General features: G+C 42.5%; 1 protein-coding gene across 1 annotated transcript in view; it reads right to left on the reverse strand.

The window, feature by feature from the left end:
• Window positions 1–14,729, reverse strand: part of TG (thyroglobulin) — a 224,689-nt gene that overhangs the window by 169,834 nt on the left and 40,126 nt on the right. The window contains exons 9-19 of the mRNA XM_075827934.1: window positions 13,601–14,194; window positions 12,420–12,659; window positions 11,965–12,090; window positions 11,316–11,393; window positions 10,739–10,854; window positions 10,427–10,539; window positions 3,257–3,486; window positions 2,920–3,089; window positions 2,501–2,645; window positions 2,026–2,146; window positions 574–1,277 (exon numbers count right to left, since the gene is read on the reverse strand). Coding sequence (XP_075684049.1) covers window positions 574–1,277; window positions 2,026–2,146; window positions 2,501–2,645; window positions 2,920–3,089; window positions 3,257–3,486; window positions 10,427–10,539; window positions 10,739–10,854; window positions 11,316–11,393; window positions 11,965–12,090; window positions 12,420–12,659; window positions 13,601–14,194 — 2,637 coding nt within the window. The remainder of the gene's footprint in view (window positions 1–573; window positions 1,278–2,025; window positions 2,147–2,500; window positions 2,646–2,919; window positions 3,090–3,256; window positions 3,487–10,426; window positions 10,540–10,738; window positions 10,855–11,315; window positions 11,394–11,964; window positions 12,091–12,419; window positions 12,660–13,600; window positions 14,195–14,729) is intronic.

Raw genomic sequence — 14,729 nt, forward strand, 5'->3', positions numbered from 1 at the left:
CGGAACGGTTGTGCCTGGGATCGCAGCTCAGTCCCATTCACTTGAATGGGACCGGAACTGCAATCCCAGGCACAGACGATATGGAAGTATACAGCGTTGTGCCATTAAACTGGGAAAAAGCTGCGGTGCCGAACGCCCCATCAATCAGCTGATCGGCAGAGGTGCCGGGAGTCGAACCTCCACCGTTCTGATATTAATGAGATATTACTCCTTCAAGGTACTCTCTCGCCATTACTCTGGGCAGGAGCAGTTTGGTTCATTTTGTCCCTGCATTGGGCATTTCAGTACTATTCTTCTATTGAACTTCTGAAAGCGACCAGCCACCTGCCCTCACATTTCTGCCGGTCTACCATGGTGATCGTACTCCGCCTGCCCTGACCTTTCTGCCGGTCTACTGTGGTGATCGTACTCTGCCTGCCCTGACCTTTCTGCCGGTCTACCATGGTGATCGTATTCCGCCTGCCCTGACCTTTGTAGGTCTTCAATGGTGATCGTACTCCGCCTGCCCTGACCTTTCTGCCTGTCTACCTTGGCGATCGTACTCTGCCTGCCCTTACTTTTCTGAGGGTCTACCGTGGTGATCGTACTCTGCCTGCCCTGATCTTTCTGCCGGTCTACCATGGTGATCGTACTCCGCCTGCCCTGACCTTTCTAGGTCTTCCATGGTGATCGTACTCTGCCTGCCCTGACCTTTCTGCCTGTCTACCTTGGTGATCGTACCCTGCCTGCCCTGACCTTTCTGCCGGTCTACCGTGGTGATCGTACTCCGCCTGCCCTGACCTTTCTGCCGGCCTACTATGGTGATCTTACTCTGCCTGCCCTCACCTTTCTGCCGGTCTACCATGGTGATCATACTCCACCTGCCCTGACCTTTCTGCCTGTCTACCTTGGTGATCGTACTCTGCCTGCCCTGACCTTTCTGCCGGTCTACCGTGGTGATCGTACTCCGCCTGTTCTGACTTTTCTGCCGGTCTACTATGGTGATCTTACTCTGTCTGCTCTGAACTTTCTGCCGGTCTACCATGGTGATCGTACTCCGCCTGCCCTGACGTTTCTGCCGGTCTACCGTGGTGATCGTACTCTGCCTGCCCGGACCTTTCTGCCGGTCTACCGTGGTGATTGTACTCGGCCTGCCCTGACCTTTCTGCCTGTCTACTATAGTGATCTTACTCTGCCTGCCCTCATCTTTCTGCCGGTCTACCATGGTGATCGTATTCCGCCTGCCCTGACCTTTCTGCCAGTCAACCATGGTGATCATATTCCGCCTGCCCTGACTTCTGTCGGTCCGTTCAAGATTATCGTCTACCAACTAGGAATATAGTACACCATCTTTCTGCGTTCTGCACATTGGCTGTCACCAAAGGAGACTACTCTGGGGGTAGCGACCTGTGGATTCCTAGCAGCCAAGTCCACATCTCTGTACAAAGGGCAAAGGGTGAACACCCTTAAACTCCGCTCTCTGGATTAGCCCCACGCCAATTCTGTTGGCAACATAGAGGGTCACCCCCATCCTCTACTGGCCCAGTGGTCGCTGTATGAGTATAAATGCAGCTATCTCACCCTTGTGGCCGCTGTAAGGTTATGTGAAGGGAGGCACTATACAAGAACTGTCTACGTGGGTCACTTTTGGTATCTATGGAGGCGTGGCCTGTACGTGTGGGCGGAGTTTGCATAGAAAAAATTAATAAAGAGCAAAATTCACGCAGCATCTCAAGTCTCTCCTTAAAATATCACTTAAAATGGTAAAGTAGGACTCACAGGGCAAATTAACATTTTTGGTTTGAACCAATGGAGCGGCTGGAATATTAGCTGATCGACGCACGTAGGCAGGTCGTACTCATTCATAATCTCACTCTTTCCTCTAAATCCGGGATTACACTTTACATGAACCGAGACACTTAAAATGATAGATTTGTTATTTTTGCATTAGAAATTGAGCAATTTTCAGACGTGAATTATCAGTCAGTAAGAATCTCCCTCTCTGGATACGGCGCTTCCTTTCTTATGTTGGCGGATTTACAATACAAAAACAGATCTGATGAGTTCAAGTAAAATCGAATATGGGAAATACTTGTCTGCTTATAAGATTCCCTTTTTTTCTTCAATTCATTATTTTCAGATTCATTTTCATCAAGATCTCTGCTTGCTGTGAGTGAATTATAACATTCTTCTTAACATCCAGAGGCTGAAAACATGTACAGACCTAATACTTCTCACAGCTGAGGGTTTGTTACTATGGTATTCAGTCTAGCTAATCCTATGTGAGCTAAACACATCAGCAGCACAAACCTCTCCCCTTTCGTTTTCTACCAGGTATCAGTGCAGGTAAAATGTATCAGACTGGAGTACAAGCTGTTAAGTACACAGAGGATTTTCTAAGCTTGATACAATTGTAACAAATCCTCAGCTGTGACAGGTGTAGGGTCAAGATGGGTTTTTAGCTACTTAATGCAAACGGAAATGTTTGAATTCATTGACTGCAAGCAGAGAAAGTACTTACCGATGTCATGTAAGGTAGGCAGAGAGGATTCTGGTATTTGTTGCAGCTGAGCCGTCCATGTTATATTCACTCCTAGTCGGCTGGAGGACAAACATTGAACATGGACTGTGGAGTCATCACATAACATTAGTCGTCCTCCGCTACCCTCAATACTGTTTATCTGCATCATGGATTAGAACAATAGAAAATCAATATATGAGTCAGTAGAGGTAGATAAAGTTTTGATTGTACCTCCCAGCACCGCTAAAAAGGAGGACCCCTGCTATGAAACCCACCACAATCAAATGGTGCCCATTAAAATTAATGGCCATCCATTATTTCTATTGGAGGGTGTAAGTCCTATGGAAGACAATGGAAATGTCGGAATGTCAGGACATTCCCGGGACCCTTTGAAGATGCAGAAGATACCGCCCCAACACAAAAGTATTGCTTACCTGTACATTACACAATCCTCGTGATTTCAGATCATCCAAAATAAAAGTTTGAAACGCTTGCAATAATCCAAGGTAGTCATCCATGCACATTTTACCAGGAGGCAGCATGAGCTGGAACCAGGCCTGAGTTTGGACAGTTTGGAAGAACTCCAGTTCTGTAGACAGTTTAAAGCTCATTATTATAAATATTCAACCAAAACAGATGTAGCAGAGCTGAGTTTACTAAATTATGTCTATAAAGGTATTAATGCTCCCCCTAGTGGTGTATGCAGGCAGGCAGAATTTTCTCATTTGATGATGATAAAAGGTATCAAGCTCTTACTTTGACAAGCGTGGATATGAGGAGGCTGCAGGGTCCATTTATGAGTTTTTGGGTCACATGTGAATATACTACTTTGGAACGCACTGTAGTAGCCTTTGTGACACACAAGCCGACATCTCTGTGACTTCTCCCCTGACTCCAAAAACTCCTCACAAAAAATAGATCCGTGTTTGATTTCCTGAGCTCCAAGTGGAAGCGGACACAGCGGAGCTATCAGAGACGAAACAGTTCTAGATTAGAAAATATAGGGAATTATGCAGCCTGAAGTATAATACAGGCTGTAACTCAGGATAAGTAATGTAATTTATGTACACAGTGACTCCACCAGCAGGATAGTGAGTGCAGCTCTGGAGTATAATACAGGATGTAACTCAGAATTAGTACAGGATAAGTAATGTAATGTATGTACACAGTGACTCCACCAGCAGAACAGTGAGTGCAGCTCTGGAGTATTATACAGGATGTAACTCAGGATCAGTACAGGATAAGTAATGTAATGTATGTACACAGTGACTTCACCAGCAGAATAGTGAGTGCAGCTCTGGAGTATAATACAGGATGTAACTCAGGATCAGTACAGGATAAGTAATGTAATGTATGTACACAGTGACTCCACCAGCAGAATAGTGAGTGCAGCTCTGGAGTATAATACAGGATGTAACTCAGAATTAGTACAGGATAAGTAATGTAATATATGTACACAGTGACTCCACCAGCAGAACAGTGAGTGCAGCTCTGGAGTATTATACAGGATATAACTCAGGATCAGTACAGGATAAGTAATGTAATTTATGTACACAGTGACTCCACTAGCAGAATAGTGAGTACAGCTCTGGAGTATAATTCAGGATATAATTCAGGATCAGTACAGGATAAGTAATGTAATGTATGTACACAGTGACTCCACCAGCAGAATAGTGAGTGCAGCTCTGGAGTATAATACAGGATGTAACTCAGGATCAGTACAGGATAAGTAATGTAATTTATGTACACAGTGACTCCACTAGCAGAATAGTGAGTACAGCTCTGGAGTATAATTCAGGATATAATTCAGGATCAGTACAGGATAAGTAATGTAATGTATGTACACAGTGACTCCACCAGCAGAATAGTGAGTGCAGCTCTGGAGTATAATACAGGATGTAACTCAGGATCAGTACAGGATAAGTAATGTAATGTATGTACACAGTGACTCCACCAACAGAATAGTGAGTGCAGCTCTGGAGTATAATACATGGTGTAACTCGGGATCAGTACAGGATAAGTAATGTAATTTATGTACACAGTGACTCTACCAGCAGAATAGTGAGTGCAGCTCTGGAGTATAATACAGGATGTAACTCGGGATCAGTACAGGATAAGTAATGTATGTACACAGTGACTCCACCAGCAGAATAGTGAGTGCAGCTCTGGAGTATAATACAGGATGTAACTCAGGATCAGTACAGGATAAGTAATGTAATGTATGTACACAGTGACTCCACCAGCAGAGTAGTGAGTGCAGCTCTGGAGTATAATACAGGATGTAACTCAGGATCAGTACAGGATAAGTAATGTAATGTATGTACACAGTGACTCCACCAGCAGAATAGTGAGTGCAGCTCTGGAGTATAATACAGGATGTAACTCAGAATTAGTACAGGATAAGTAATGTAATGTATGTACACAGTGACTCCACCAGCAGAACAGTGAGTGCAGCTCTGGAGTATTATACAGGATATAACTCAGGATCAGTACAGTATAAGTAATGTAATTTATGTACACAGTGACTCCACTAGCAGAATAGTGAGTACAGCGCTGGAGTATAATTCAGGATATAATTCAGGATCAGTACAGGATAAGTAATGTAATGTATGTACACAGTGACTCCACCAGCAGAATAGTGAGTGCAGCTCTGGAGTATAATACAGGATGTAACTCAGGATCAGTACAGGATAAGTAATGTAATGTATGTACACAGTGACTCCACCAACAGAATAGTGAGTGCAGCTCTGGAGTATAATACATGGTGTAACTCGGGATCAGTACAGGATAAGTAATGTAATTTATGTACACAGTGACTCTACCAGCAGAATAGTGAGTGCACCTCTGGAGTATAATACAGGATGTAACTCGGGATCAGTACAGGATAAGTAATGTATGTACACAGTGACTCCACCAGCAGAATAGTGAGTGCAGCTCTGGAGTATAATACAGGATGTAACTCAGGATCAGTACAGGATAAGTAATGTAATGTATGTACACAGTGACTCCACCAGCAGAATAGTGAGTACAGCTCTGGAGTATAATACAGGATGTAACTCAGGATCAGTACAGGATAAGTAACGTAATGTATGTACACAGTGACACTACCAGCAGAATAGTGAGTGCAGCTCTGGAGTATAATACGGGATGTAATGCAGGATCAGTACAGGATAAGTAATGTAATTTATGTACACAGTCACTCCACCAGCAGAATAGTGAGTGCAGCTCTGGAGTATAATACAGGATGTAATGCAGGATCAGTACAGGATAAGTAATGTAATTTATGTACACAGTGACTCCACCAACAGAATAGTGAGTGCAGCTCTGTGGTATAATACAGGATCTAACTCAGGATCAGTACAGGATAAGTAACGTATGTACACAGTGATTCCACCAGCAGAATAGTGAGTGCAGCTCTGGAGTATAATACGGGATGTAATGCAGGATCAGTACAGGATAAGTAATGTAATTTATGTACACAGTGACTTCACCAGCAGAATAGTGAGTGCAGCTCTGGAGTATAATACAGGATGTAACTCAGGATCAGTACAGGATAAGTAATGTAATTTATGTACACAGTGACTCCACCAGCAGAATAGTGAGTGCAGCTCTGGAGTATAATACAGGATGTAACTCAGGATCAGTACAGGATAAGTAATGTAATTTATGTACACAGTGACTCCACCAGCAGAATAGTGAGTGCAGCTCTGGAGTATAATACGGGATGTAATGCAGCATCAGTACAGGATAAGTAATGTAATTTATGTACACAGTGACTCCACCAGCAGAATAGTGAGTGCAGCTCTGGAGAATAATACAGGATGTAACTCAGGATCAGTACAAGATAAGTAATGTAATTTATGTACACATTTAAAAACTGTGAAATGGTGATGGAAGATGGGCATAGGCTTAAACATACATTTTAGTTATTGATCTACGATGGGTCCAGTGGTTTTACACAAATGAAAGAGAAATGTTCTTTTCATCTAATGTTTAGAGGAATTGAAGGATTTAGAATAAAGAAAACACTGACCCTATACTAAAAATATGAATGTTTTTAAAGGGGGGTTCTCTGCGTTGGACAATCCCTTTTTGTTAGATAAGCTAATGATAAGCTAATGACAGGGTGTCCTGCTGTTGAGACCCCTAGCGATCAGCTGTAAGCTGTAGAAGAATCCGGCAGTAAGTGTTTGATTTCCCTGCAGTGCCACCACTGGAGAAACAAAGCATTACACCGTTTTCAATTAAATAAGTGGGACATTCATATACTGCACAAAGGTGCCGAGTCCTCCAGAAACAATGAGGTTCTTTGTAGCCGCTCTATACTCGGCTATTAGTTAAGATCCTGAATGAGGGACCCCCTCTTCTACCTAAAAGGGTATTTTGAATTGGGATTTCTAAACCAGGACTGGATTATTAAGAAGTATCCTCTGTGCTGTAGTATTAAAGGGTTTTACCGTCTTAGCTTACAAAATAATCATTGTATATTGAAAAGCTCTGCTGCTATTTATTACACTATGTATTTCAGTAGTTCAACATTTGAGGATCACTGCTTGCTGTCAGTGAATGAAAACATCTCACGCATTTAACAGCCTAACACTTAGGTGACTTTTACCATTGGGAGTCATTGAAGGTTACTGCATCTTTCACCAGCTTCCCCTCCTCCCGTTGATGTTGACGGGTCAACCCACAACCTTATTCTTCTGCTGCATCATATAATGATGCCCTGAAAGCCCCTATTTCATTTGACTGTACCCGAAACATGCGTTTTATGTACGTTTTATATGTACAGTCCATGAATGGTGTTTCTCTAAGAAGAAGGCAAGACACTCAGGTCCAGCCGTATAGACCACCATACCCTGACAGATAGGACCTGGCTTTTCAGACATGGCCACTTGTGTTCCAGCCGCCTCCTCTCCATGGATGAAGACACAGACGCACTGATTTAGCTTTGGATCGCACTGCTCCCGGGTGGGGTTTCCATTTTCATCACATGAGGGAAGGAACTGCTCACCCAAAGCATTGTCTTCAGATTTCAGGATGGTGCAAAGACCTGGACCTGAGAATAAAATTGTGCTTTATCATGTCTTACGCTCCAATCACAGCCAGAGCTGCACTAAGAATTATGTGATGCATTGTTAGCCATTAGATTTTCAGAACAAATCCTGGGATTGGCTACACTACTCACAAGTGATGTTCTCCGCACCACCGAAGTCTTTCAGGACAACTTTGCCACTTATTGGATTCACACACCAGGACTCGGTCTCCGATTTTTGCAACGTGACATATAGCCCAGTCTAAAATATATAGTTACATAGTTACATAGTTACATAGTTAGTACGGCTGAAAAAAGACACATGTCCATCAAGTTCAACCAAGGGAAGGGAAAAGGGAAGGAAAAATTTCTACACATAGGAGCTAATATTTTTTTGTTCTAGGAAATTATCTAACCCTTTTTTAAAGCCATCTACTGTCCCTGCTGTGACGGCTCCTGCGGTAGGCTATTCCATAAATTCACAGTTCTCACTGTAAAGAAGCCTTGTCGCCTCTGCAGCTTGAACCTTTTTTTCTCCAGACGGAGGGAGTGCCCCCTTGTTTTTTGAGGGGGTTTTACAAGGAACAGGATTTCACCATATTTTTTGTATGTGCCATTAATATATTTATATAAGTTAATCATGTCCCCCCTTAGTCGTCTTTTTTCAAGGCTAAATAGGTTTAATTCTTTCAATCTTTCCTCATAACTTAAATTCTCCATGCCCCTTATTAGCTTCGTTGCTCTTCTTTGTATTTTTTCCAACTCCAGGGCATCCTTTCTATGAACTGGAGCCCAGAACTGAACTGCATATTCTAGATGAGGCCTCACTAATGCTTTGTAAAGTGGCATTATTACATCCCTGTCCCGCGAGTCCATGCCTCTTTTAATACACGACAATATCCTGCTGGCCTTTGAAGCAGCTGATTGACACTGCATGCTGTTATTGAGTTTATGATTTACAAGTACACCCAGATCCTTCTCAACAAGTGAATCCGCCAGTGTAGCGCCCCCTAGGACATATGATGCATGCAGGTTGTTGGTACCAAGATGCATAACTTTACATTTATCTACATTAAACTTCATTTGCCAAGTGGACGCCCAAACACTTAGTTTGTTTAAATCTGCCTGTAATTCATGAACATCTTCCATAGTCTGAACTATATTACATAGCTTGGTGTCATCTGCAAAAATAGAAATAGTGCTATTAATCCCTTCCTCTATATCATTAATAAATAAGTTGAATAATAGTGGTCCCAGCACAGAACCCTGGGGTACACCACTTATAACCGGTGACCATTCAGAGTAGGAATCATTGACCACAACTCTCTGGATACGGTCCTTGAGCCAATTCTCAATCCAATTACAAACTATATTTTCTAAACCTATAGTCCTTAATTTACCCATTAGGCGTCTATGGGGGACAGTGTCAAATGCCTTTGCAAAGTCCAAAAACACTAAATCCACAGCGGCCCCTCTGTCTAGACTTCTGCTCACCTCTTCATAAAAACAGATTAGGTTGGTTTGACAACTTCTGTCCTTAGTAAAACCGTGCTGGCTGTCACTTATAATGCTATTTATTGTCACATAATCCTGTATATAGTCCCTCAATAGCCCCTCAAACATTTTCCCCACGATGGATGTTAAGATCCGTGTTATTCTCATATAAAAAAAAAGCTCAAAAGAGACCAGAAGAAATACTGTAAATGCACCCGGTACCTAGCCGTCGTTTTTAGGTGGAAAGGCGACATCCGAAACGTGATTACATTGAAACGCTGTCACGTAAAAATCTAATCCCATAGAAGTTCATCAAAATTTCCATATCAAGCAACTATTGCGCGGAAGTATTGGAAATTGATATTGACTTTGTGGGTCTGCAGCAAGTTCTGTCATAATGGGGAAGATTAATCAATATCATCGTAAAATGTATAATTTTATATGAGGGCGAAAATTACATAAAAGTGGTGCACATGGAATGATAAATTTGGCGCAATTAGACATGTTAGGCAGTTTTTTCTCTTCCTTATGCCACCATTACACCAATATTTCCACCCAAAAAATGGTGCATGCCATTAATAGATTTGGCACGTTACTCTTAGCCACGCCCCTTTTTCTAGTGTCCTTATTTGACAAACACTAATAATGGCGTATTTTACGTCAGTCAAAGTAAAGAGATTTGCACCAAATTTATTAAAACACACACCTCTTAGTAAATTTGGTATATTCTAAACTCCTAAGAGCTGACGTGGATTTGTGCCATCTTTTTGCGCCATTTCTCCTCAGTTCAATTAATTTCTGCCATTTTTCAAATATGTCAAATTAGAAGAAAACTCGCAAAAAATTGTACAAATTTTGCACACGTTCCGATGCACCTTTTAAAGACGGGATATTTTTGTGCCTCAGACTGTTATCTACACCTTTACTAAATAAGGGGCCATTAGTTCTGAACTTCCGAGAGAAGCAGAAGAAATCAATGGTAAATATTTAAAAGGGTATTCCCCGAATCTATATTTACAGGATTGGTGATAAGTGTCTGATCGCTTCGACCACCACGATCACTAGAACGGGGTCCCGAGCCCCCGTTACTCATCACTGCACAGTAAAAAGAAGCTTAAATAAAAAGAGGAGGATGAGCTTGTGCCCGCCGCTTCATTCAATGTCTATGGGACTGATGGAAACAGCTGAGTGCTGTACTCGGCAGTCTCCGTCAGTGGAGCGGCACCGCACATGCTCAACCGCCGTTCCATTTAAACGCCTCTTCACTGAGGTCGTGCAGTGAGGAGGAACAGGGGGCTCTGCCCCCCCCCCCCCCCCGGTTCTAGTCATCGGTGGGGGCAATCAGACACTTAAGACCAATCCTGTGGATAGTTGACAAATGTCAATTCTGGGAATACCCCTTTAAGTGACTTGTACTAATATGGGGCAACTTTGTTTCCACTAATTTCATGCAGTCAACTAAATCCTTTGCACGACTGTGTGCCACCATGGCATTGAGTTGTACACATTTCTAAAAACAAAACCATTACATGAGAAGGATACTGCCTGTTAGGACGCATCCATAGTCCCCATGTAGCCTATGGGATGGGAAGAAATAGGTCATTGGTCTCGAAACTGCACCGGGCAGAGGAATTTGGCAGCAGCTTATCCCCTTTCCCCATTTAAAGCACATGCCCGCTCAGCCGAGCTAGAAATTAGAAGCAGATTACCTCTGTACAACGTGGTATAAAAAGAGTGGCGGTGCCAGTCTTCATGGTAGCAGATTTCTTGGGCATCCAATTGGAGATCATAGAGTTCATCTGAGATTGTTGGCAGGAAGTCCGGCCTACAGAAGATGCAGATATTATATTTGTGATTGTGATTTGTGACATGAGACATTTCTTGACAGATAAAGGCAACCTTGGTGGGATTTGCCAACAATCGAATGTCTATGGTCCACCATCCATGCCACCATGTCCTTCGTGTAACAAGAAGGTCTTGTGCTTGTTCACCCTCCTTCTAGAGAAGGTCCTGTGACCATTGGCTGGTACCCTCTGCCTTTGCTTAGAAAAGGGGATGTTACCGTGGATGGACCTTGTGGCCAATGAGGGTGAAGACTCTGATTACCTTTAACCCTTAACCATGGACCCATAAAAGCCCTTTTGACTGCCCCATGGTATGTTTGTCTGTTACATATTGTCATAAAAAGGCTCCTAAATAAAGAATACTACAAGGACTACATGAGATTAATACCGCAGAATACTAATATTAATATAATATAATTAATGCATCTACATAAAGTCTTACACTGTGGGGGTCCAGAGGTTCTTGTCACAAGGGAACCAGGAATGTAGTTTCCTTCATCGTCCACACACCAGTAATGACCTGAAAAGTGATAAGCAAATAGTTAAATATTTTCCATTGATTCTCCAAAATTTTAATCTTCAACCTAGATAATTAGTTTTGTCTATGCTTAGCACTGGGGACCGGCAAAGCAGTTGACAAATCTTGGCTCGAATATAGATTCTAGAAAGCTTTATCCAACCCTACACCAAGGTTCTTTATGGTAGAAATAGGAGCCGGGGTTCCCAAGGAATGGAATACATCATCAGGGGTTCCCCCATGAGAATAAGCATGGGAATCACTGGTCTACACATACTCTTCGGGATATCAGGGATTTCCACCATCATGGGATGGAACAATAGGTTTTTGGTCACAATGAATGTCACCATGAAGGTTGGTTGCTTCAGGTGCACCTCCAGCCCCCATCATCTGCATGGCATGGAAGGCGACCACTTGGACACTGCACTTCCGGGTTCTTAAGCAATGCCGAATTGTAAGACTACTCACTCCGGCACGGCCTACCACTCTTCTAAACTTCATGAATACAAACTTATGTTGAAGCCAAGTTTATAGAAAGCCAACTCAGGGAATATTAGAGAGTTCTATAACTCACCTGTACTCTGATAAAACTGAACTGGGTCCCAGTTTCCAAGTCCGTCACATTGAGGGCTGTATGGGATGTATGAAAACTGGGTGGTCACTCTGGGATTCACCCCACTTTGCCAGAAAAAATGCAGAGCTGCATGGATAAGGGAAAAGGAGATCATAAGTAGAAGATATGTAAGAGCTAACGTAGACCAATTTTTATCCATGGGTACAGCATTGGGGGTGCATTTAGAAGAAAAATAATGGACCGAAATGCCCTTTTCAGGACCATAATGTCTTCTAAAAGCTTGGGTGGGTCTACAATTATTGATAGTAATCACTAACTATAAGTGGGTAAATGGGTCCCCTTATCTGCTGGGTCCCTTGGCAGCTTCTATGCCTGCTACCTAGTAGTTACACCAATGAAGTCATGGTCCTGGTACATGATACATCAGACATGTAAATACCATATGTTACCCGTACTGGAATAGGCAGCAAGCTTTAGGCCATAGGAGTCTTTACTCAAGAACTTCTCCGATAACACGATCCCAGATTTATGATCTTGTGTGTACAGCAGATCACTCTCGGACAGTCGGAGTCCATTAGTCGCTAAAAAGTTGTAGGCCAAAGGAAAGTGGGAGGAATTTGATGCAGCAATGATGCTCCTGGCGTCTTCTTGGAATTGTGTTGTCTTGAGTTTAGCTAATTCACAAGTCCCAGAGCCTGACAAAAAAAAAAAATGAAGTCAATAAGAGGGCAAAGATATTTTTTCATTAATTGTGCAATGCTTTAATAACCTAATTTAGACTTTAAGACTGTCCTCTCTGTTCTGACCTGTCACTACGTTGCATACAGAGATCTTTCTTTTAGCACCACTCCCTCCACCTACAGATCACCTCGTCCTCTGCTCCTTCTTCACTTTCACCTCTGGAAAATATGGATTTGGTTGCATGAATATGGAGGAAAGGTACATAGAAGAACCTAATGTAAGAAGCCTAAGAAGGATGAGGGTGGAGGGAGTATTTTTTTTCGCTATTCCTTGAATGACAAAACACCTCACCCTATGCCTGATCTGTGAGGTCAAGTTTTCAATTATTGCCTGAAGATCATTGTTCCATTCATTGTGCAGATCAGCAAAAAATTTTGTGGTGGAACTCCATCCTAAAGATGTTCAGTTGACTTTATTCTTGGGCTGACTTGACCTCTGAAGAACTTGCACTTATCTGTTGAGTATCTATGCTTTGGGTAATAACCCAATAGAGAAATCCATCCCTGACTCATATCTTGAAGGCATAAGAAAAAAAAGGTTCCTCAATGATACTCTTGAACATCACTGCATTCACTTTCCTCTTGAACTTCCGAGGGCCAAGAGAAGACTAAATAAAGAGAAGCCGAGAAGCCACCATGGGACCTGTTATTCAGTGACCCCTTCAATCCCCCAACTGAGGTCAAACCATCTTTCCAAGTTACTAAACTATTATGTTGGATGTTACAAACACAAGAACTAGGGTGATTTCTTGGCTGATGGTATAAAGTTCCTTGGTTCATAGTGGACAATATAACTAGTGAAGTCTGATTGGAGTAATAATATCCTTGAAAAACAACATTTTATCTGTAGTCACTGGTTAATATTATATTGCATTGCTGTTTGAACTGCTGCTTACATTTTGGGACCTGGTTTGGGACCTGGTTTGCTGGTGTCTCGGTTCCTCCAAGTTTTCCTCCATTCAGATTAACACACCAACAGCTACGTGAGTCCAGGTGTCCAAGGGGAGTGGAAAAATCACTATATGACCCTGGATAGTAGGAGAGACTTCCACTTATCAGTCTCCAGAAAATATACGGGTTTAGCAGTATGTTATCAGATGATAACCTGGTCACATTGCCTTCCAAGATCTCCCGTGGAACGTCACTAAAGAGGGAATATTGGGAGAAAGCAGGGAAAATATTCTGATGCCCGTTGTCATAAAGGGTCTGCACAAAGTCGGAAAAGCTCTGAGAAGAAGACTCCTTGTACTTCAATATTACTCTCAGGGTGTCGGAGAATGAGACATTTCCGGTCTGTTTTGTCCACTTCTCATATAATTCAAAGACTTGCTCCGTTGGGCCGCTGCATTGGATTGCACGCCATTTTCCTTCAGCGGAGCATTGTGGGATGTAAACTTGTAAATCATCAAGCGGTGGGGCGGGCACAGATAACAATGATCTTGTGGCCCGTAGAAAGCCATTGCTGGCAGCCAGTTGACAAGAACTTGGACCTAAAATAGCAAAAGAGATCATTGCAACCCACTCGTCAACAGAACCGATTTTTATCCTTGCATTTTAAATACCCTGTTAAGCAAGAAGTGGAAAGCCAATTTGGAAGATAGTGAAGTTAGTTAGAAGTAGTCAAAAATCCAAGAATGAAAGATTAATGTTCATTAAGTAATTGTGGGAAGACAGAAGAAAACATAGAACCACACTAAACCACTAGTTTAAAGGGGATTGGGTGCTTGCCCACTTAGGCACCAGTTAGTGGACAGAAAATTAGGGCCATTAGCACAAGTGTGTTGTCAACCAGGTCACGATTGGCCAAGGTTGCCCTTGGTCTCTATGAATAATGGGTCCAGTATTGAACTACTGTGGGCTCTTCTTCAGTGCCATGAACCTATTCATTAAGGTAGGCCAAAGGGTTGCTTTTTGAACGTTTGTAGACAGGTCTCTCGGGAAGAACCCAAGTAGATGCATTTGTGCTCAGTAATTCTGTAGTATTAGAACATATATGAAATGCTTAAATCTAAAGGGACCTGTCCT

The sequence above is a fragment of the Rhinoderma darwinii genome, chromosome 5 (assembly GCF_050947455.1).
Source record: "Rhinoderma darwinii isolate aRhiDar2 chromosome 5, aRhiDar2.hap1, whole genome shotgun sequence".
Lineage (NCBI taxonomy): Eukaryota > Metazoa > Chordata > Amphibia > Anura > Rhinodermatidae > Rhinoderma > Rhinoderma darwinii.